We start from the raw sequence: 23,895 nt of genomic DNA, 5'->3' as shown, positions 1-23,895 counted from the left end.
CACTGCCTGCCACTGTCTGGGTACACATGGCTGCTGGAGAGCACAGGTGAATGTGCCTGCTGGAGATCAGGTGGCAGGGGACAGCTCCTCATCCACAGATGCTGTCTTGTCCATTGTGGCCCTAGCCCCCAACCCAGTTGCCGCCATGACTCCCTTGGGATGGAGGGGCCAATGTTTACGGAGCCCCTGAGATGCACAGCTGGGGCTGGGGGCTTCGTGTCCATTGCTCCTGGTGACTGTCCTGCAACATAGGTATCATTGCAGCCTTTTACAGAGGAGGAAACAGGGGCTCAGGGGACAGCAAGCGCACGTTCCCAAGATTGCACATGTAGCAGGACCATGCTGAGAGACAGTGTGAGGGGGATTTGTATCAATTTAGAGCTAGAAAGGAGTTCAGCCATACCTACCTTTCAGGGAGGCTTAAGAGTGAGAGCAAGTGAGATTAGGATTGACAGACAGGCAGAGAGAGAAGTGGGGGAGAGAGGGAGAGAGGGAGAAAGGAGAGTCCAGCGTTGTTGGAAAGGGAGGGCAGTGCGGTGTTGAGATAGCAGGATGATGCTGAGAGGGACAGAGGCAGGGCAGGGTGATGGACATGCGTGGGGAGCGGAAAGAGGCTGGCTTCAGAGTCAGGTGTCTGCACTTGACCCAGGCTGCGGAAACTTGGACCATTAACTTAACCTCCCTGAGCCTCATTTACTCATCGACAAAACAGCTGTTAATACTTCAGTCACAGGCTGGTCAGCAAGAGTAACTGACATAATATACAGGAAGGTACTTAGCACACAGCCAGCACTCCCCAAACACTTGTTTCCTCCCGGCTGAGCAGAAGAGGCCTGGCTAGCCTCACTTCTCATGACAACTAGCAAGTGTTAGGACAGTGCCCCTGCCAAGGGCCCTCAGACCAACCCTCCAGGGGCTTTTATGCCTCAGACGCCTCATTTGCATGCCCTGGTTGGAAACTGCTTGGTAGAGGAATGGAATGTTCTGGCCTCACCGATTTGATTTTCAAATCACTTCCCTCTGAGCAATATCCTCCCTGCAGGGCAGAGTCCCAACACTCGGTTACACCTACGGACTCGGCCTAGTGATATGGGACACTGAGACTGGAGGGAGGGAAGGGGCTCACCCCACCCTTTCCACACCTTACTCCCAGTATGCAGGTTTCTAGAAACCGGGTTAAGAAGCTGCAGATTTGGAGAGATGTCAGGGGTGGCTATGGGGCGCCTGTAGGGAGAGGGCAGGATTCCTGCTCTGGCCGGGGTCGGTGGGGAGGTTGTTGTGTGTGCTGGTAGAGTCTTGGTCCCTATTTCTTACCCCAGTTGGCTCTCTCAGGCTTCTGTCCCCAGGGAGAAGAGCTGCCACATCAAGCCTCAGGAACTCTCCTTTGACCCTGAACTGCCCACTTCCCTTCTTTCCTGACGGCGCCAGCAGAGGGCACCAGGAGCCACGCAGGAGCTGCGGGACGTCCTGGCCACAGGGATGCCGCCCTCAGCCAGCCTCACCTGAGGATGGAACAGGGGGCTGCCTGGTTGCAGCGATCCTTCAGAGAGCAGTCCCTGCTGCCTTGCACAAAACGCCTCTGAGATCAGAAGCCCTTTCATGGAGAGCAGGTTTCAATTTCCAGTTCTTTTCGGGACGGGAAGCAGAGGGACTTGTGGGCATTTATGTGGAATTGCAACTGAGAAAATTGAGGCTCAGAGTGTTTAAGTCACTTGCCTGACATCATCCAGCTGGTAGGGTTTGCACCTAGATCGGCCTGACTTCAGAGCCACACTCTTCTCAGCATTGCTGTTCTGTCTGATTATGAATGGTGCATCTTAGACAGCAGGCTCGCCCAAGAAGGTAGCAGGCCCTCTGAGAGGAGGCTGTGGGGCATGCCAGCCTGTCCAAGCCCCTTTCCCAGGCTCCGCCCATACCCTCCTCTCCTCAGGCCATCTTATAACGGAAGGGCTGAATCTCCCTGACAGTGCCATCCTGCTCTCAGCCCAGAAAGACTCTTTGAACAGTCACCTTCCCCTCCATTCAGAGGCTTCTTAGCTCTGGAACAAGGAAAAAATTTAAATGATTCCCAGAGCATTATGTGCAATGGAGGCACCAAGTTACTGTTGGAAACCATGGCTCCACAAAACCCCTCTCGTGATGCTGTGGTCCAGTGTTCCCTGAGAGAGAACCCCGAGCCACCAGGATGTGGGTGGCAGATGTGATGATCATGCAGATGGGCTGCCACAGTAGGAAACCGAAAAGCAGCTCTATCCAGTGCCCTGGTGTGCCCCTGGGTGAGGGTGGGGCAGAGGCTGTGCACTGGGTCTGAGGTCTTAGGAAGTCCATCTTCCTTATGTCCCTCTTCAGGGCACTTTCGGTCTCAGATGAGTGAAAAATGAGTTGGAGGGCTGGGTGCGGTGTCTCATGCCTGTGATCCCAGCACTTTGGGAGGCCGAGGTGGGCGGATCATGAGGTCAAGAGATCGAGACCATCCTGGCCAACATAGTGAAACCCTGTCTCTATTAAAATACAAAAATTTGTTGGGTATGGTGGCATGCACCTTTAGTCCCAGCTACTCGGGAGGCTGAGGCAGGAGAATTGCTTGAAGCTGGGAGATGGAGGTTGTAGTGAGCTAAGATCATGCCATTGCATTCCAGTCTGGCACCTGGCGAAAGAGCAAGACTCTGACTCAGAAAAAAAAAAATGAGTTGGAGGTGAAAGAAGTTCTCTGGGCAAACCATTTAGTTCCCAGACGCAGGTTGTCCTGTGGAGGTAATGACCATCTCCATTTTACAGATGGGGAAGTGGGGGCTCAGAGAGGAGAAAGACTTGCTTGAAGTCACACAGGGAGAAGTCTCTGAACAAGGAGAGCCTATGGCTTCTTTTTTTTTTTTTTTTTGAGACGGAGTTTCGCTCTTCTTACCCAGGCTGGAGTGCAATGCCGCAATCTCGGCTCACCGCAACCTCCGACTCCTGGGTTCAGGCAATTCTCCTGCCTCAGCCTCCTGAGTAGCTGGGATTACAGGAATGTGCCACCATGCCCAGCTAATTTTTGTATTTTTAGTAGAGACGGGGTTTCACCATGTTGACCAGGATGGTCTCAATCTCTTGACCTTGTGATCCACCCGCCTCGGCCTCCCAAAGTGCTGGGATTACAGGCATGAGCCACCGCGCCTGGCAAGCCTGTGGCTTCTAAGCTGCTGCTGTTGTCACTGCCTTCCAGTGTTCCCATACCCGGCAGGGACAATAATGAAAGTAACTTTTTCCGACCAAGTCACCATGTGAGTTTCTGGTTGCTGATGTGACAAATCACCACCGACTCACTAGCTTTAAACAACACACATTTATTACAACAACATACAAAGAACTGTATTGTCGTACTAGCTTTAAACAACACACATTTATTACAACAACATACCAAGAACTGTATTATCGTACAGTTCTTTGGGTCAGAAGTCTTAGTGGGAGGAAATCAAGGTGTTACTGGAAAGAGGGGTCTTTATCCAGACCACTGGATTTATAGGCGCCCACCACCGTGCCCAGATAATTTTTGTATTTTGAGTAGAGACAGGATTTCACCATGTTGGTCAGGCTGGTCTCAAACTCCTGACCTCGTGATCTGCCTGCCTTGGCCTCCCAAAGTGCTGGGATTACAGGCATGAGCCACAGAGCCTCATCAAGTTTTTCTTATGTAGGGATCTTGTCTCCGCAAAGACTAAGCCAAACCTGTGCCTACCTGCAGTGGGCTGACAGCATGATACTTAGTACTCTACTGATTTAAAGAAAGCGATCCCTGACATTTTCCTATGTGAGCACACCAGAACCCAGCTGGAATTATTCTGTAAGCGTTTACTGTTAGGGGTATTGAGGCATCTGGACTTTCTGCCGTTGGAGGAGTTTGACCTTGCAGGTATTACCAAGCTGCTTCCTTAGCTGTAAACATCTTAGGACCATGGGTTGTGGCTGGCAAGGAATGTGCCTTGCTAGTTTTAAGATGGCGTTGATTTTACCTATTTATTTATTTTTGAGACAGACTCTGACTCTGTCACCCCAACTGGAGTGCAGTGGTGCAGTCTCGGCTCACTGTAACCTCGGCCTCCCAGGCTCAAGCAGTTCTCCCACCTCAGCCTCCCAAGTAGCTGGGATTACTGGTGCATGCCACCACTGCCCGGCTAATTTTTGTATTTTTAGTAGAGAAGGGGTTTCATCACGTTGGCCAGGCTGGTCTTGAACTCTTGATCTCAAATGATCCACTGGCCTCAGACTCCCAAAGTGCTGGGATTACAGGTGTGAGCCACTGCGCCCAGCCAAGATGGAGTTGATTTTAAAATGGTGTCACTCTGGCTCTCCTAGGCTCCTGCGTCCCTAACAAAGGTGTTGGCAGGGCTGGCTCCTCCTGAAGGCTCTGAGGGACAATGTATTTCCTTGGCTCTGGCTGTGCCAGCTTCTAGGAGCAAGAAAGGCCTGCATCCCTTGGCTCACGGCTCCTTCCTCCATCCTCAAAGCCGTCAGCATGATGTCTTCCAGTCCTTCTCTGACCCTCCTGCCTCCCTGTTATAAGGACTCTTGTGATTTGATTGGGCCCACCTGAACAATCCCCCATCTCCAGGTCCTTAACTAATCACCCGTGCAAAGTCCCCTTTGCTCTGTAAAGTAACAGCTAGGGCCTGGGGACTTGGACAGGGATAGCTTTGGGGGCCATTATTCTTCCTATCACAGTCACCCTGTGGGTTAGGAAAAAAAGGTGTCAGGCAAGCAACCTGACCATAGCGAGCAGCAGAGTCCTCAGAGCCTGGCAAGATCGGTCTCTCAGGTGGTGAGACCGTGTACGGAGAGAGTGTGCCAGAGCAGGCAGGGACCCTGGGGCTGAGACCGGCTCATTGTCCACCAAGACCTACCTCCTTTCTTCCTGGGCTGGCTCTGAGACTCCACTGGCAGCCTCCCGTTAGGTTACGTGGACATAAACCCCCATGGCTCCAGGCTTCCACTCTTCCTTCATCTTTAGGGTGGACACGGCCCCAGGCTGATCTAAGCATAAGAGACAGCTAGGGTATTGCCAGATATTGGTTCCCAGCTGTCCCCTGGAACAAGACTGAATGTTAACAAGTGCCCAGAGATCCTGGTGAGCTGAGAGTTTGGGAGACACTGCAGCAGATCGCAGTGTGGCTGCATGACTCCCTGCAGCAGGATGGGCATAGGGAATTCATAGGAAGGCAATGTGGGGAGCATGCCCCCACCCCTGTGATGGAGTCAGCTTGGCCTGTGGGCTGTCTGTGTTGATGGAGTCTGGCCGGCAGAAATGAAAAGTGTCTGTTTTCCTGTATCTGATGGAGGTATCTACTTTGAGCAGCTCACTTTTCTCCCCCGACCAAGAGGGTTACCCGGGCCAGGTGAAGGCAAGTGAGGAAGCATTGAGTCAGGGCATTGCTGCGTGTGTCAGCACAGAGCCAGGCTACCCAGAGCCTTGCAGCACCCCAGAAGCATTCACAAGCTGCCCAATAGGAAGGGATGGGAGGACTCCAAATAAGACGGGAGGACTCTGGAATGGGATGCATGCAGCCTTGCCCCTCTGAACCTCAGCTCACCTCTGCAGGGCTACAGTGGCAGGGGATTGGTTCCCTGGGAGTGCTCACAGCCATTCAACAGGTCTGAGAAGAAAGGCTGAGAGAGTGAAGGGCTCTGTCCCCCAGTCTCAGGCCGGTTCCCCAGGCCGAGCTGTCCCCACACTACCTCTCCACTCAACGAGCATGCCACTGTGCCCAGACAGAGCTCTGGGGCTGCACCTGCACTCCAGGGTCTGTGACACACGAAGCTATCTGCCCCCTGCAGCGCCCTCTACCCTCCAGCCCCCACATCAACAGAGACTGAGCATCGACCTTCACAGGGGGCAGCCCCAGGAAGGTCAGGGACAATTCTACCCCAGATGTCTAATTTCATCCTCAAATGTCCCCACACTCCTACTCGGGCAGGACAAGCCTTGAACGTGCCGCATCTTCCAGGTGGCCCTCCCAGTCCCCAGCCTGGCCTCTGGAGCCACCACCATGGTGGGACTTACAGAGACCAGAGAACAGTGCATCCCACATCCCGCTGTTCCTTGTGTCTGCAGCCCACCTCTCCAAACTCAGCACTGAGGCTACCAGAAAAAGAAGCCAGTAGAACCCCAGTACCTCCCGGAAAATCCAGCAGAAATCCACATTTTTGCCCATGCACTGCCACCTGCTGGCCAGCAGGTGTGGAGTTGCTGAGAGGCTAGAGGCAGAATGGAGGTGGAGGCTGTGGAAGTTTCACCTTCCAGCTCCGCCTCTCCTGCGCACAGGACTAGGGTCCCGTCCCTGGGGGTGTGACTGACCCCCCACATTTCCCCTCTGCTGCTCCTGTCAAATCCATCTCGCATGCTGTGGCCTTGTTGAAAAGACTCTGTTAAAATAACTCACATGGAGGTGTTGTGACTGATGATGACTTTAATTATATCTTTTACCCAGCCCCTCTGAGAAAAAAAAAAATTGGAATCCAGGTTGGACCATGTTTACCTCCAAATAAATGACTCTCTAATTGTGGAGTTTCGGGCTCTGCATTGGTGTTTTGGACAGGCAGGGCTCTTCCTAAGCATCCCTGGATCTCTGATTTACCCTGAGTGAGAGGTTGAGTCAGTAGGGCATATATTGTACCTGTCACCTCAGGATGTCATAAAGGAATAGAATATTAGAGTTGGCAGTGACCTTAGAGACCCAGCCATTGCACAGGTGAATCAAGAAAGGGAAGGGATTTGCCCACAGGGAACAGACTGGAAGGAGAATCTCTCCCCAAAACTGACAGACATTCTGAGAATTTTAAGGGGAAGCATGATATTCAAATCCCAGAGAGCAGTCTTGCTCCCCCAATCCCATTATCCCCTATTCCTTCCCAAGGATGACATAAGGGCTGGGCAGAGGGAGGCATCACTGGCACAGAGAGAGCCCCCTGCCTCCTCCAGCTCAGTGTCTGTTCTTCCGTCCATACCTGCCTGTGGGATGTGATCCAGCTCACGGCTCTTCTCCAGAAGGGTTGGAGAGGAATTTTGTCTCATTTTCCATCTTTTTATCTCTCTCAGCTACATTATGGATGATTCCAACTTTTTAAAAAAATTTATGAATTCCTTTGCAAATGTTTCTAATCTGATGTTTATACCTTTTTTTACTTTCAAAATTTAATAATTTTATTTTTCATTTTGAGATGTATTTGGTGTCAAATCCGTTTGGTCATCTTGGATAACTTTGTGTTCCCTGCATGTGTTTTTAATTTCCCCTTTTATTCCTGTAAACACTGAAAACACAACTTTGAATTCTGTTCCCAATAATCCCATAATTGTGACATCTTTGGTGATCTAATTCTGAATCTGCTGCTCCTACTGACACTTACTCTGAAAGACTGTTTTTCTTGTGGAGGCTCAATTTTTATTGCGAGCTCATGTTTTGCAGATATCAGTCTGTGGGAATTCTGAGAGGCCTGGGCTGAGGGTTAGCCCTCTGGAGAGATCTGTTTTGATTTCTATCAGGAGCCCTGGAGTACTTGCTTCCATCCTGGAAACACACTAAAATATTTCTTTCTCTCGGATATTCTTCAGGGAGTGCAAATCCATACCCAAAATCCATGTAAGGACAGTCTTTAAATTTTCAGGGGGAGGGAAGAGTAAAATATCTCTCTTCTTTTTCCTCTTCCTTCTCTTCTTCCACCTTCTCTCTTTCTCTTTTTTAAGACAAAGCCAAGACCAAGACAGACACATTTTCTTGTTAGTTTCTTTTTCTATGCCATCTTTTTTTTAAAGAGTTAGCTTTTCAAGGATTCTAGCTTTTTCTAAGAGTCTCAGTCCTGACACTCCATCTTGCCGGCATGAGGCCAGGGCCTTGCCTTGTCTGTTTTGTATGGCTGTTAAAACCAGTGACTGCAGGTTTCAGATATTTCCAGGTACTTCTAGGGCAGCCCACAGCATCAGGGGTCATTTACCTTTCTGGGTTTCAGCCTCTTCTTTGTTTTTGGCCTTAGTGAGTTTCCTTACTTTCTTATACGTTCACGTTCAGGGAGTCATTTAAAATATGTTTGCTTTATTTCAATCAACATGTCCAGGTATTTGTAGTGGAATTAATTTTCTTCCCAGAACATTTAGTCTAGAAGTGGAAGTCCTGATTTTATATTTAAATGTTTGAATGTTTGCTGCATGTGAAAAGTTTAACCAACTGTGAAGCGCGAGGGAACACAACCCACACAGGAGATCACCCTCACTTCCAACGCCAGTGACAAGTTTAGGGGTTCTCAAGGCCACCTCTTTTGATACCCATTGCAAAGTTGGAGAGGCCAGTTCCCCAAACCACTCAGTTTTGATAATTTGCTAGGAAGACTCATAGAGCTAACTGGGAGATGTTAGGCTCATCTTATACTCATGGGTGCAGATGAGCATCAGCCAAAAGAGGTTGCTCACAGGTGTGTCTGGACCATGCCTAGCTGCTGTGGTCCTCCCTGTGGGGTCAGCCTCCTGTTCCCAGCATCCATGTGTGGCAGAATGTGGGAGTGCTGGCAACCAGGGAGGTTCACTTGAACCTCAGTGTCCAGAGTTTTCCTTGGGCCTCATGGCATAAGCATGGCAGACGGTTCACATACTGGTCTCTCTTTGCAGCCTGTGGCTTCTCTGGATGTGACTCAAAACCTTTACCTTACATTGTTGGACTTTCTAGTTTGACCAGTCCTTACCTGAAATCACATCGTTAGCTATTCAGTGTAAATACAATCCGACAGTCTTAGAGCTTAAAGGTTCACTCCCATAAGCTGAAAGCAAAAGCCAGACCTTTTTTTGGGCAAGGTTAAATTATTTATACAGATCAGTTTTTTTGAGACAGAGTCTCTCTCTATCGCCAGGCTGGAGTGCAGTGGCTCACTACAACCTTGACCTCCTGGGCTTAATGGATCTTCCCACCTTAGCCTCCCTAGCAGCTGGGACTACACGTGCACCACCATGCCTGGCTAGATTTTGCATTTTTTGTAGAGATGTGGTTTTGCTGTGTTGCTCAGGCTGGTCTCAAACTTCTAGCCTCAAGTGATCCACCTGTCTCTGGCCTCCCAAAGTACTGGGATTACAGGTGTGAGCCACCACCAGACTACTATTTTGTCACACTTCTCTATTCTAGAGTTCTTCATTTTGATTCACTTTGTTAAATTAAAAAAAAAAAAAATCAGAGAAAAGGTATCACTGTACCCCAGGCTGGAGTGCAGTGGTACAATCATAGCTCACTGCAGCCTCACGCTCTCAGGCTCAAGCCATCCTTCCACCTCAGCCTCTCGAGTAGCTGGGACCACAGGCATGCACCCCATGATGAGTAACTTTTTTTTTTTTTTTTTTTTTAAGAGACAGGGTCTCACTATGTTGTCCAGGCTGGTTTTCAACTCCTGGCCCCAAGTGGTCCTCCTGCCTCTGCCTCCCAAGTACTGGGATTGCAGGCATGAACCATTCCTCTGGCCCCTCTCTTCTTTTCCTTTTGTAAGCTCTTCTTGTTTACCTTTCCCCTCTTTGGCATGTAATCTTATCTCTCTGCTCCAATCTCTTTCATGTCTGCTTTAAGCCTCCTCTCCTAAGGAGCCATGTTATCTTTCCTGGTTTTAAATGAAGAATTATGTATCTGATTTCTCCTTTACTCTGTTCCCCAGGGGTCCCTGGGAGGTTCCTCTTCTAATGCAGTGTTTACTTGCCTTTTGCTCATCCTCCCGTCTTCTGGCTAGGATGCAGCTTTTTTTTTTTTTTGACAGGGTCACTCTGTCACCCAGGCTGGAGTACAGTGGCACACTTTCAGCTCACTGTAGCCTTGACCTCCCAGGCTCAAGTGATCCTCCCACCTCAGCCTCCTGAGTAGCAGGGACTACAGGCATGTATGACCACACCCAACTAATTTTAGTTTATTTTTTGTTGTAGAAACAGGGTCTTGTCATATGGCCCAGGCTGCTCTTGAACTCCTGGGCTAGAGTGACCCGCCTGCCTCTGCCTTCCAAACTACTGAGATTACAGGTGTGAGCCACCACGTGTGTCCTGGTGAAGCATTTTTGAGTGGGAAGCATTTTGAGTGGCCTCTTCACCTTAAGAACTTTGTAGATCCTATGCCATTGTCAGTGAGGTTCCTCCACCTGGACTCACCTCCCCCGACTTTGAGGCTGGTCATGGAGGATTAATGGGGACACTAATGCCCTTGCAGACACTGCCGTTGGCCCTCTTGGTCTCTTGCAGCACTGCTCGTGTGTGGCCACTGCACTCTCCTGGTCCTTTTCCCTTCTCTCTCTGCCTTTCCTCTTTTGGCTCCTTCCTTCTCTCTGTCTCTTTCCCTGTAAGGTTCTTGGACAGCATTGTTTGAGAGTGGGGGGCAGAGGCAATGCAGGGAGTGGTTAGGAACTGGTGTGCCAGCAAACGGCCTGGCAGGATCCTGGCCCTGCCACCCACAGGAAGGGCTGGTTATTAGGTGTGTTATGAGCCTCCCCTCCCAGCTTCCTCCTCAGAGGCCTACGATCAAGATGAAAGGAGGGCAAATGTGCTGCATGCAAAATGCACCGCTATTATAGGTAGGTAGACAGGCATGAGCGGGGGCAGGAGAGGGCTCTCTCCCCACCCACCAGGAATGTCAAGTGATGGTTCCCCAGTGATCACACTGCCTCTCTAAAAGTGATACACTGGCAGCCAGTGCCAGGGAGAGGCCATTTCCTAACAGTCCACACCTGTGCACTAAAACATTAGTTAAATGTAGGCACCCGGGAGAAACAACTTCCCAAGCATGGGCATTAAGAGACAAAATGGCAAAGTATGAGCTTCCGGGGGCACGCCACCGCCACCGGAAGAGGGAAGAAAGCCTCAGATGGGCATGCGTACAACTTAAACGCACCGCGTGCTTGCCTCCCAAGGGAAGGGCGAATACTGCGCATGCGGGCAGCCCGCCCTAAGTGAAGAATCATGGGAAAGGGGCCAGTCTAGAAAGTCCTAGGGTCAAAGTTAAACGTTGCACATGACCTTGGTGCCTTCCAAGTGCGCTTAATTTTCTTTCCGGTTTTAAAGCCTTTTAAAGTAAACCTCCACTCCTGCTTTGAAACTTACCTCGGTCTCTTCTGCCTTGTGCCCCTCAGTGGACTTCTTTCTTCTGAGGAGGCAAGAATTGAGGTTGCGGGATCCTGTAGGGATTTGCCGCAGGTGACTTGGGTATCTTTCACTGGTCACACTGCCTGGCACACGGCACGTGATGAAGATGGAGCACTGATTCTTTTTATTGTCAATTCACTGGCTGTCTGGACCCTCTATTTGAGCTCTGATTTCTAACCAACTGATTTGTTCCATCCTCTACTTTTTTCTGCACATAAACTTCTTATGGGCAATGACCTGCCGTATGCATCCCAGAGCCTGTCTCCATGCCCGCTGCAGAGGCCTCTCTGGGTATTGCTGAGTGGGCTGACTCAGAGGCAGTGCTGGGCAGGGGAGGTGCCCACCTTGTCCCCATTCTGGCGAGAGCCTGTGCCTGCAGGGAGACGCTCCTGTTGCTTACTGCAGCTGCCTCCTCACTCAGCCTCACCGAAGCATCTGGCAGGACCCCCAACACCTTCTTCCCCAGTCTCTGCCCCACCTGCCTTCTCGGCAGGCTGTCTGCATGGCTCTGCCTGGGCTTCAGGTTCCAGGCTTCTGTCAAGGTGGGGGAGGATCCCAGCTGCAGGATAGACACAGGCAGGTATGGGTACCTCACTGGCATTAGGTCATAGGTTTCCTGAGCCTGGGCCTCTGAGGCAGAGAGCTCAAGCTGTCCCCTCCCCTCAGCCTCCCGCAGCAGCCTGTCCTGGGGCCTCTGGCCTGGACAACTCCGAGCCTACATCATAGAGTGGCATGATGAATGAAGCTATAGCCAGCTGAAATCTGGCTAAGAGTTAGGTTGACTTCAAGGGGCCCCTTGGGAGTTCCTGGGAGGTGGCCAAAAGTTGCAATCAGCTGCCCAGACATCTGTGTGTGTGTGTGTGGGGGGGGGCACATATAGGCTCAGGGAGGCAGGAGGAAGGGAGCCTGATGGGCCCTGGGATGTGCCATTTCCCCTGCCAGAAGCCTACCTGCCTCACCCAAGCTTGCCGCGTTGTGCTGGGAAAGGATGGTCTTGGCTCCGGCCTCTTTCCTCCTCTCCTGTGGAGAGAACATGGGTCCTGGAAGGCACTGAGCTCCCTGTGCTCAGCCCTGCTCAGCCCTTCCACCAGTTACCTGTCCGGTGGGCACACTGAAGCAGCTTTCCCCAAATCAGAGGCTCAGAGAGGTGAGCGATGCACCCACCCTGCACAGCTGGCAGGAGGTGCACTGGGGCTCCCACACAGACTGGTCTTCAGGCCCCTGGCCGCATCCATCATTCCTGCCTCTGTTCCTGTCCTTCAGGGGCCTGGCCAGCTGGGCACATCAGCTTAGGGCTGTGACCCCCCCTAGGGGCCTGAAAGTGTTTTAATTTTTTTTTTCCCTAACACGGAGTCTCACTGTCACCCAGGCTGGAGTTCAGTGGTGTGGTCTCAGCTTACTACAACCTCTACCTCCTGGGTTCAAGTAATTCTCCTGCCTCAGCCTCCGGAGTAGCTGGGACTACAGGCCCTCTCCACCATAACTGGCTAACTTTTGTATTTTTAGTAGAGACCGAGTTTCACCATGTTGGTCAGGCTGGTCTCGAACTCATGACCTCATGATCTGACTGCCTCAGCCTCCCAAAGTACTAGGATTACAGGTGTGAGCCTAAGTGTTTTAATTTTAAAGTCTTTTAAAATCAAAGGAAAAAAGAATATGGGAATGAACATATGCAAATGAACTCAGCCTAATTATATTTGTATTTAAACCAATACAATCATAAAATGTGATATTTTCTACTTAAAGTGCCTGGAGCCAAAGGTGGTAATAGGACGCTGGTCCCTCTTCACTGCCACCACTCCTCCAGCCCACCCGCTCTCAGCCTCAGAATGGGGCTTGTTAGACCTTCGGTTTGCCTGGGCTGTGGGTGCAGCCCCTGGGGCAGCTCACACCTTAGCAGGAAGCAGTCTCAGTTTTGTGAGGGGGTCAGCCCTGCCGGGAGCAGCTAGGATAAGCAGAAAGAGATTTGTGCAGAAGTCCCAGCTTCGGCTTCGTATGTGTCCCTCCTCCTTGGGTTTAGGGATGTTCTGGGGTGTTTAAAGTATGAGTGGGCTGTCCCCACCAAGAATCAACTTCCGTAAAGGATGGGGGACTCGCCTGGGAAATAACTGACTGCAAGGGGAGAGAGAGCAGCCCGCCCTTGCTTGGCTGTAGTAAAACGGGCCAGGCAGATTGGAGGAGAGAGTGGGAGACAGCAACTCAGGTCATCTCACCTGCGACCCTCCTGTGCACTCACCTGAGAGAGTGGTCAGGGGCGACCAATCGATCCAAGCACGCATGGTGGCTGTGGACCCTCATCCATGTGTCCCATGCCCTGGAGCCCTGGAGAGTGGCCTCCCATGTGGCTTTAGGAGCTGGCATCCCGTTGAGTTTTCATGTGATGTGGGACTGGTGTTGGAAGATATGGTGCCTTTTTCAGGGGCAGCCCCAGCTCTGGCCAAAGAACAGCCCACAGAGGTGATCTCTTGGGGGTGGGGGTCAGGACAGACAGAGAGATGGACAGACGGACAGGTGGGGGAGGCCCAGATCTGCCACCTCGAGGAGGCTCCTGGGGAGCATGGCACCATTCAGTTTCCCAGGCCTGCTCCGGATCACTGAGCAGAACCTCAGGGAAGCGCCAGGAACCCCGCTAAATGTGGGAAGCACTGCTCTGTAACTTCTTATCCATCTTCCCTCTACATCCCCAACCCTGTGGGGAGGGCCCCTGCTCCTCCTATGATTCTGATGACAAAACTGTGGCTCAGAGGTATGAAATGCTGGGTCCAGAGGCCACAGTTGGCAAAAGACAAAATGAGGATGTGACCAGGTCTGGCCACCTCCCGAGTCCATGTACCACAGGGCCCTGGCCATTCCCAGGCTGGGAGAGGCGCATGTGAGCCATGCTTTGTGAGTGACTGTGGAGTCGGGCCATTCTGGGGGCTGCTTCATGCAGGGACTGTGGGGATGCACTCAGGCCACAGGGGATGGGGAGTGTAGCTCGCATGTGAACCCTGCTTTCCTGTCATCAGCCAGCTGTGCGACCTTGAGCAGGTAATAACCCTTCCCAAGTCTCATCCCTCCATCTGTAAAATGGAGGTGGAGGGGACGATACATCACAGGGTTTTGGGGAGAGGAGATCAAGCTCAGAGCCCAGCTCACTGCCAGCTAAAGGGGGTTTGGCGAGCAGTGACAAGCTGGGAAGGGGACACTCTCTTCTTCAGGGCCCTCCTCCACTCTGGTGTCTCTTCCTTGCCTTTTATTCATTCCCTTTCCTGTAATCCCTAGTCCTTCTAACCTCATCCAAATCCAAGATGCCTGGAGTGGGGAACGGGGTGGAAGAGGAGCTAAACATCTCCCCCCGCTCTGCCAGCTCCCCCTTCCCTTTGCCCCTCACCTCATGGCACCAGGTGGGTCAGACCCAGCTGGAGGAGCAAGACTGTTTTGAACAGAAACAGGGGCTCCCTAAAGAATTCTGAGAAGATGCCTTAAAGGGGAATTCCCTGGCTCTGATGTCATTTCAGTATTTCCTGGGGGAGCTGCACCTGCTCTTATTCCAACACCTTCTATAAGAGGCTCAGCCTTCACCCTTGATGAGATGGAAGGCAAGGGCAACTGCCATATGTAGAGCACAGTCTAAAATCCTTGCGCACAAAGCCGGGGGCACTTTGGCAGAGGTCCAGTGGGCTTGCTGGATGAGAAAGCCCAGGAGCTGCATCTGCTTCCCTTGGCCAGAGAGCGGCAGCCTGTGGGATGCAGGTGGTCTGACTTTTCTCTGTCCTCGGGGCTCTGCTGGTTCTACCAAACTGGGCCCTGGAGTCAGGGGCCCTGGGGTCAGATCCTGGCTTTGACCTTGACCCTGAAGGCAGAGTGCCCTGGTAATGAAGAACTCCAGGGTCAGAGTCCGAGAGATCTGGGTTCAAACCCCAGGTCTGTCAGTCAGTAGCTGAGTGACATTGAGCAAACCCCTGAGCCTTCAAATACCTTCCTCCTGGGCTTGTAAGGATGCTTAAGTGAGATTTTAAAGCTTCTGGTGTCCAGATGAAGTACAGCTGATATCCAAGATGCTTTACCCCCTCCCTCCCTTCAAAGATCCCCAATACCCTGCCACCCCCACTAAGGGCCGAACTGCGAGACATCAGGGTTACAATCCTGGCTGATGCCGCCCTCTAGTGGCAGGGTGCAGCAACACAAACCATCACTGCAAACAGGAGCATTTCACCTCCTCCTGGAATTGTCTGAACAATGGTTTGTGGTCCAAAAAAACCATGACTTCTTACTAAAGTTAGGAATACTGTATATAATACTACATGAAGGTCCATTTTTAAAACATTTCCAATACATACACATTGACAAGTTCTTTGTTTGTTGTTCTTGACGCAGGGTCTCTCTCTGTTGCCCAAGCTGGAGTGCAGTGGCGCGATCACGGCTCACTGCAGCCTCAAAATCCAGGACTCCGGGGATTCTCTCACTTCCCTCCCAAGTATCTAAGACCACATGCATGTCATGCCCAGCTTATTTTTAAAACAATTTTTTTTGTGAGGGTACACATGGGGGTCTCACTTTGTTGCCCAGGCTGGTCTCAAACTCCTAGCCTCAAGGGACCCTTCTGCCTTGACCTCCCAAAGCAAAGGATTACAGGTGTGAGCCACTGCACCTGGCCAACAAGTTCTTAATATTGATATTTTTTCTCCAAATATTTCCATGTGAGATTGGCTTGCCATTAACACCTTGAATTTCTCCTTTCTTTCCTTCCTTCCTTCCTTCCTTCCTTCCTTCCTTCCTTCCTTCCTTCCTCCCTCCCTCCCTCCCTCCCTCCCTCCCTCCCTTTCTTTTTTCTTTCTTTTTCTTGAGATGGAGTTTGGCTCTTGTTGCCCAGGTTGGAGTGCGATGAAGCAATCTCGGTTCACTGCAACCTCCACCTCCTGGGTTCAAGCGATTCTCCTGCCTCAGCCTGAGTAGCTGGGATTACAGGCATGCACCAGCACACACTCAAACAATTTTGTATTTTTAGTAGAGGCAGGGTTTCTCCATATTGGTCAGGCTGGTCTTGAACTCCCGACCTCAGGTGATCTGCCCACCTCAGCCTCTCAAAGTGCTGGAATTACAGGCATGAGCCACCACACCTGGCTACACCTTGAATTTCTTACCTACTGGAAAACCCAGCGGCTTCCTCTTCACTGTTTGGAGCCAACGTGGCCCCTTGGCTAAGTCACTGTATTTGGCTGAGGGTTGATGACAGTCGCAAGAAGGGCGGGAGGGTGAGGGGTCTGCTCATCCACCCATGTGCGGCCTTTTGGAAGAGTCTGTTTTGGGTGGTGACCAAGTGCTGATGCAGCAGCAACGTGGCCCCTCGGTGGTGCCGCTGCCCTCATAGCTCACATTCCCCCTTCTCCTCCCGGGATTTAGAGCTCCCACTCATCATTTGGCTGAAGTGTCAAGGATTTCCTCTCCTGGAGGAAATGAACTTGCACTTTACACTTCACACCTATAGAAATTTAATCATCCGCCAGTTGTCGGCATGACAGAGAGATGGCTGCCAGCCCCAATCCCTTCTATAAAATACGGCCTTCCCTGTAAATCTAGGGGGCTGGAGGAGGAGGCTTTGACCTCAGTAAAGGGCTGGTCCTTCTAAGTGTGCCTCTGGATACAAGCCCTGGAGTCAATCGGTGGGTAGAAACTGACAGCCAGCAGGCATGACCAAGGGAAGAGAAGCCTGGCAGCATGCACTGGTGTCCTTCAGGCCACCCAAGGTGTCCCCAAGGCCCCTCCCTTCACCTCAGTGGACTGTGGAGCCAGGCGCCTAGGGTCCAACCCTGCTCCACCATTGGGTAGCTTTGGGCAAGTCACGTAATCATTTTGTCCTTCAATACAACAATATCAGAGCCAGGCGCGGACTGGGAGGCTGAGGTGGGTGAATCGTACGTAGGTCAGGAGTTCGAGACTAGCCTGGTCAACATGGTGAAACCCTGTCTCTACTAATCATACAAAAATTAGCTGGCATTAATGGCATGTGCCTGTAATCTCAGCTACTCCGGAGGCTGAGGCAGGAGAATTGCTTGAGCCTGGGAGGCAGAGGTTGCAGTGAGCTGAGATCGTGCCATTGCACTCCAGTTCAAGCGACAGAGTGAGACCCTGTCTCAAACAAAACAAAAACAAAATGAAAAACAGTATCAGGTTATTGACAGCATTAAATGAGTTAATACACTGTGGGAGGTAGAAAAGTTCCTCTTTACAGTTTCCCTTCTTGTTAAGAATCAATCATAAGTGTGCTAATAGCTCTTAGTTAAGCCCTATCCTACGCGGCGTAGAGACATGCCATGCTTACAGGCACCTAGTACATTCTGTGTCCTGGTACCAAGGCGTCTGTGCTGGACGTGCTCACAGGCATGTCCCAGCTCTCCATTGCTTTTACCTGTTTAGAAAAGTTTTAAGTTGTTAGCCAACTGGGTTTTAGTTTAGATTGTGAGGTCTGACTCCAGCCAATGGAGACCAGATACAGCAGTACGCACGACCCCAAATGCAGAAGGGACAAATGTGTCTGTTTTCCTTTGTTCATTGTACTCTCTGGCAAAATGGCTAGTGAGAGTACCCTTCTTCCTGCAGTCCAGGAAGTAAAAATTGCCTTGCTGAAAATCCTTTGTCTCAGTGCTGATTTTTCTTTGCGGCACTGAGTATCTGCTTCCAACATGCAGTGAATACAGTAAGCACTCAATAATTGTTACCATTTCTATTAATGTGATTTCTTTACCATCATCAGGCCTTCATCATCTGTCTCCATGTAAGTGCCACTGTCTCCCTGCTGGCCACTGCCTCCAGCCTCCCTCTTGTCCATTTTGCACCCAGCAACCACAGGATGCTTTCTAAAGGAGCCCTCTGCGAGGCAAACCTGACCCCTCCTGACCCTAGGCCTCCAGAGTGCCTAGGGTTCCCCCAGCCCCAGTCTGGCCCCCCATCTCCCTGTCTCTCCATCCCTCCCCATCTCTCCATCCCTCCCTGTCTCTCTATCCCTCCCCAAGCTTCTGGTGGGTCCCAGCTCACCCTCCCACCCCGGGCCTCTGGCAAGCTTCTCTTTGAGCATCATATTCTGCTTTGGTGTTGCCTTTCTGCAGGGATCATCTCCCGGGATCCCTCTCTTCCAATGGTCCTGTGCTATGGTCTGAAAGTTTGTGTCTCCTCGAAATTCATATGTTGACACTTAACCCCCAAGGCAATGGTATGAGGAGGTGAGGCTCTTGGGAGGGGGTGAGGTCATGAGGGACCCACCCTCCTGAATGGGATTTGTGTCATCATAATAGAGGCCCCAGAGGCTGCCTTGTCCTTCCCACCACATGGGCCACAGCAAGAAGAATCCATCTGTGAACCAGGAAGCAGGCCCTCACCAAACCTGCTGCCACCTTGATCTTGGACTTCCAGCCTCCAGAGCTGTGACAAAGAAATTTCTGTTGTTTCTAAGCCACCCAGTGTGTGGCGTTTTGTTCTAGCAGCTGAACAGACTAAGACAAACTGTGTGCTTTAAGTGCCACTGTGTCACTGCCCAGGTCATGTGGGATGTGGGGGCAGTCGTGAGTGACGGTTCTGTCTCCTCTACTGGCAGGTGAGATCCCCAGTCACAGGATCAAGGTCTGACTTCATCCTGGGGTTCACAGGGCAGAGACCCAGGTCCCACAAAGATGATGTGCTCAGGAAGCCACAGTGGAGCCCCAGATGCATCAGGTGAGTCATGCTGGTGCCACAGGCTTGAATTGGGCTGGCAACAAATAGGCTGGGGGGTGTCAGGTGGGCATTACCTCTGGGCTGTTCTTACTTGGGGCAATGTCTCCATTATCTTGGGGCAGTGCCTCCAACATCCCTTTCCAATTCAGCAACTGCACAACACCTGACTTTTGAAATAGACATTTACATCCCTGCCTGAAGGAGCCAGGACCAACTTGCTTGGAGGATCTGTGCATGGGGGACCCACCTGGGCTCTAGCACAGCACACACTGCTGAGCCAAGCACACAGGAGACCACAGGCCCTGCTGCCCTCAGACCACAGATGCAGCCCCAGCTCACCATGGGCATGTGCCCCCAATCAGACCTCTTTATGCAGCACTCCAGCCTCATGCCTCTGCCACACCCATTGTCCCACTCACCCCACCCTCTCCTGAGCTGCCCGGTGTCCTCATCCCTCTCCTAAGCAAAGAGCCTTCCTCCTCACAACCAACACCTTCACCTGGAATGAGTTTTCCTTGTCCAACTCTCTACCTATCCCCAAGGCCCAAGGAAGGGGAGGGAGAGGAAGTAGGGGGTAGGGGAGTGTTGGATTGTATTGATTATCTGTGTTCTAGCCCCTCAAGAGGTGCTTTACATCTGGTCCCTCAAGACTTTACTCTGTGGGACATTCCGTGGCTAAACTTGTCCCCTAGATGAATTTCTCCCCCACAAGCAGATCCACCAGTCAGGCTTCCCCCATTATCTCCAGGCATCCCTGGAGAAATTTGTCCCCACCCACCCAACCCAAAGACTTGAGTCTTATTCACCAGTGATCAGTGACTCACTCTAAACCAATGCTAACCAATATATAGGATGCCAGCAATAGATTCATTTTAAAATTTCCAGGAATCATATTTTTTTAAAGTAAAAAGAAATTGATTATTCAACAAAGCATATCCACAAATGATCATTTAAACATGCATTTAACATAAACAATTAATTAATGGTTAATTAATGTGGTCCTTTTCTTGTATTTACCCTGTGGGAAGTAGAAAAGTTCCTTTTTAAAGTTTTCTCGTTAGAGAATAAGTGTGCTAATAACTTTGTTAAGCACTATCCTATGCAGCTGTTAGACCTGCCATGCTTACAGGCACATCGTATATTCTGTGTCTTTGTACTTTAACCAAGATATCTGTGCTGGACTTGCTCACAGGCATGTCCCAGCTCTCCATTGCTTTTACCTGTTTAGAAAAGTTTTAAGTTATTAGCTGATCGGGTTTTAGTTTAGATTGTGAGTTCTGGCTCCAGCCAATGGAGATCATTCACAGCAGTAAGGGCGACCCCAAATGTGTAAGAAAGAAATTTGGGTGTTTTCCTTTGTTCTTTGTACTCTTGCAGCAAGATGGTTAGTGAGTACCCTTCCTGCAGTCCAGGAAGTAAAATTGCGTTGCTGAAAGATCCTTTGTCTCAGTGCTGATTTTTCTTTGCAGCACCAAGCACCTACGTATTTCCAACAACAGTGTCTTCGGAATGCGGTGCGTATTGGACACTTTGAGCGGTGCGTATTGGACTCCATGTGAACCAGACACTGTTGGCTGCACCTGCTCAGCGGCCACCGTCCTGAACAGAGCAGCTCTAGACATCCTGTAATTCCCCTGGATGCAGGGCACAGCTTTCACGTGGGAAGTCTCAGGTTCCTCCTCAGTGAAAGGGCGATGGCGGTAGTAGCTACATCATAGGGCTGTTGGGGAAATTTAAGTGTTCCGTGAATGCTGGCTGCTGGTGGGCACGCGCGTCTGTGTGCTCACACCGTAGTGTGTGTTAAGCATTGCCCTTGTTAGGTGAACTATTTTCAAATTGAATTTCCCTAGCTTATTCACTCAACAAGAGTGTACTGGACATGCCAGGTGCTATTCTACCTGTTGGGTCACAGTGAACAAGATGGACACACTCCTCGCCAGGTGTGGGCGTAACAATGCAAGTTTGTAAGCCTAGAGATTCTGCTCAGCCCCTGCCCTGCACAGCTGCCCTCAGGGCTTCCAGAAGTTCAGACTCCGGCCACCTCCTTTCTGGTTGTAATGTGGAGGAAGGTACACTAGGTGGCGCTATCTGGCCACATTCCGCTTTCAGCTCCTGCCTCTCTTCTAGATGCCAGATCTTCAAACTTCCAGAGCCCCAGATTTCCCAAGACCACCAAGATTATCTGAGACTCTAGAGTCTCCCCAAATTCCTGTCTCCCAGACCCCACATCTCCCAATTTCGCACCCCCCAACCTGTGACTTTCCATACACTAGATTTTTAAGTTCTCAAACCATCCCAGAGCCCCAGACCCTTAAAACCGAATCCCAGAACGCCCCGACCCCATAACCTCCAAGCCTCCAAAACTCTCAGAACTAGATACCCCAGGCCCCAGCACCTCCAGCTTCCCAAACTCTACTCCTCGGGCCCCAAACCGTTTGTCACTCCTTCCCTCCAGACCCTCAGACCCCAAGACTCTACAAACCCCTACAAACCGCCCCCATTCTTCAGACCCTTCTAGACTCCTTAGACTCCTAGGAACCATCATAGCCCCGAAGCCCCTCAATGTCCTAGACCCATAGAACACTAGACCCCTGGACTCTGCACACAGATATAGATCCCCAGGCATCAGCTCTCCCGAGGCTCCTCCCATTCCCCAGGTCCCCCTCACCCCAAGATCCAGGGCTCAAGACTCCTCCCACTTCCCAACACAGTGGAACTTAGGGCAGGTGGGGTGGGAACTGACCACTTTCTGAACTGGAAAACAGGTTCCCAGCTCCACTTGGTGAGGTTCCAGACACAGAAGCTCAGGAATGCCACAGCTGTGAGGGACACGGTCTTGCCCAGATGAGCGAATCCAGGCCCAGAGAAGGCAGAACACGTGCTCAAGGCTCCCAGCCTGTGAGTAGCAGAAATCCACACCCGTGATTCCTGGGCTCACAGTAAATGCTCAAATGCTGGCCACAACCAGTGCATTGCTATTACTCACTCACGAAAGCACCTGCGGCCTAGCCTCAGCTCAGGCTGACCTCTCGGAGGCCCGACGTGGGACCATTCTATCTTCCGGAGACTGAACGATCAGAACACCACCCAATTTAGCAACATCTGCAAATTTAATTAACAAGCTGTTTATCTTCCTGGCTGAGCGATTAATAAAGGTGTCAGGCAGAACAAGGCCCTAAACAGCTCCCTGCCGAGCTCTGAAAATCCCCCTCCTTCTGCTCAAGGGGCCTAGCCATTTATCAGAGGGATGGGAGGGATGGGCTTGCAAGGACCAGAATGAATGGGGAGCGGGGGCACAAAGCAGGGAGTTTCTCGGAGTCGCCACCCAGACATCGTGCTCTTGTTCAGCCACGCAGCCCGTGGGCACCCACTCCTACCGTGTGCCTGGCATCATGCTGCAGAGACATTCGGCAAACACAGCACGCAGTTGATTGTCTACCAGGGCTGTAAGCAGTAGGAGGGAAAATTCTAAGTGCAAACTGATGTGGTCTCTTTCTTCACTGGAATTAATCAGCCAGACCACTCACCAACCACGACCAGCCGTGCTGCCATCACAGGACAGTGAGTTGTGACCTGTGGACCTGCTGTGTTCAGAGCCAGACACGCTTTCAGTGAGGAGCCATAGGAAGCTGCAGCCTCTGCTGTCAGCGATGCCATTTTGTCAGTCCCTATACATTTGAACTTTGCAGCTACAATCATCCTAACGTCTCATGGATTCTGGTTTTTCTGGAAGCGTCGCAGATGACAGGAATAGGTCCTGTGCAGCCACAGCTGGCGGCAGTCAGCATTGCTCATGATCATACTAGGGTGGCATCTGGCCATTCTGTCCCTGTAGCTTAAGGAACGGTCTCCTAGACACGTAAAGATGGAGACAGACACACCTAGCCCAACACAGGCCTCTTGCAGATGAGGAAACGGGGCGAGCTGCGGCATCCAGAGGCGAATTGGGGCTTGTCCGAGTCTACCCAGTGAGTTCGACGTGCAGCCACAACTAAATGTCACCCTAGATGCTTGCTCCAAAACAAAACACTACCCTCGGGTCTCAAAATAATGCCCTACTTCTGCCCTTATCCCAAGCCTGGGCTGTCCTCTGGGCCTGGGCTACCCACCCTGACCCACGTACATCCTGGGGAGCTGGGGGGTGCCTGAGCGGGCGGGACACCGGAACCTATGCTCAGCCTGATAAGAGCGAAATCCCAAGACGCCCCATAGTATTCTGGGAGACTCGTCCTCATCTTCACTCTGCCCACAAAGCTACAGCAGCCTCTTCTTTCTCCAAACTCTCAGGCCAATGCCTTTGCTTTTGAGTTCACTGGGGAAAGAGCAATCAGAGCAACGGAGCAGCCACGTCTTCCCGGCAGTTGGAATGGACAGACTGTCCGGGCCCCCACCCGAGGCCCTCCCCGCACTCCAGCCCATCCCACAATCTGCCACGCCCCTGGTCTCCCTCCGGTCCCCACAGCGCCGCCTTGTCCTCCTTTGCTTGCTCTTCCCCTTCTCTCGATCTTAAGAGGGTTCTCAGGGCTCCATTCAGGCACTCTCTCTTTTCTGCCCCTACGTGAACTCATCCAGGCCATGGCTTTTCACATGGTCCGTAAGCAGGTGGTTCCCAAGTGTGTTTCCAGCCCCGGCAGCTCCCAGTGAGGAAGGAGATCCTTAATCACCTTCAGCCTTCTACGTTGCATCTCAAAAGGAGAAGTTAGAAGTCAGCCAGAGGAGCCCTAACTCCTGCCAGCTGGTGCCGCTGGCCCGGTTAAGGATAAGACCTCTACTGCTAAGCACAATCCCGTCTCTAGATCACGCATATGGTATGGTGGAATCTTTCCAAAGGCACCGTTTTACTTAAACAGGATCATACCCCAGCTAAGTCACGTACCCCACGCCTACTTCATGGACCGAGACCCTTTCACAGGTAGTTTCTGGAGCTGTAAGCCTTTAAAAGGGCAGGGACTTTCTTTGTTAGGTGAGCTTGGCTGTTAGGCAACTATGCCTCCCCTGCTCCTGGCCAAATAAATCACCCCTTCCTTCCCAGTTCTGTTTGAGAGGTTTGTCTTGTAGCTTTTCCTGAGCTACAGGTT

The 23,895-nt window shown here is 51.4% G+C and overlaps 1 protein-coding gene and 1 long non-coding RNA gene across 6 annotated transcripts; one reads left to right on the top strand and one right to left on the bottom strand.

The window, feature by feature from the left end:
- The first annotated feature begins 1,056 nt into the window (after positions 1–1,056).
- LOC144576812 (uncharacterized) lies at positions 1,057–23,848 on the top strand. Of its 5 annotated transcripts, XR_013519361.1 has the most exons (6): positions 1,057–1,152; positions 1,333–1,610; positions 18,699–18,817; positions 20,287–20,354; positions 21,583–21,715; positions 22,332–23,848. It is a non-coding gene; the product is annotated as an uncharacterized LOC144576812 (long non-coding RNA). The 5 variants fall into 5 exon arrangements; XR_013519364.1 differs by having other exon boundaries at positions 21,583–23,848; XR_013519360.1 differs by lacking the exons at positions 1,057–1,152; positions 1,333–1,610 and having other exon boundaries at positions 18,440–18,817.
- On the bottom strand, positions 3,021–18,321 carry LOC128932395 (uncharacterized). Its single transcript, XM_078329129.1, has 4 exons — positions 18,143–18,321; positions 13,362–13,513; positions 12,076–12,145; positions 3,021–11,684 (listed from the first exon to the last, which is right to left on the bottom strand). The coding sequence occupies exons 2-4, from the start codon at positions 13,484–13,486 to the stop codon at positions 11,349–11,351; spliced, it is 531 nt and encodes a 176-aa protein (XP_078185255.1). The 5' UTR covers positions 13,487–13,513; positions 18,143–18,321; the 3' UTR covers positions 3,021–11,348.
- Positions 23,849–23,895: the final 47 nt, after the last annotated feature.

This window comes from Callithrix jacchus, chromosome 6, assembly GCF_049354715.1.
Source record: "Callithrix jacchus isolate 240 chromosome 6, calJac240_pri, whole genome shotgun sequence".
Classification (NCBI taxonomy): domain Eukaryota; kingdom Metazoa; phylum Chordata; class Mammalia; order Primates; family Cebidae; genus Callithrix; species Callithrix jacchus.
The sequence above is the reverse complement of the archived record's forward strand: the minus strand, read 5'-3'. Positions and strand labels throughout refer to the sequence as shown.

Bases quoted from the DNA above. Each gene is read 5' to 3' on its own strand.
- LOC128932395 (XM_078329129.1), bottom strand. From the start codon at position 13,486: ATGCCAGCTCCTAAAGCCACATGGGAGGCCACTCTCCAGGGCTCCAGG. The intron at 12,146-13,361 runs GTGAGTGCACAG...TTCTCTCCACAG, and splicing joins GCCCCTGACCACTCTCTCAG to GAGAGGAGGAAAGAGGCCGG. The intron at 11,685-12,075 runs GTAGGCTTCTGG...TCTATCCTGCAG, and splicing joins GGCAAGCTTGGGTGAGGCAG to CTGGGATCCTCCCCCACCTT.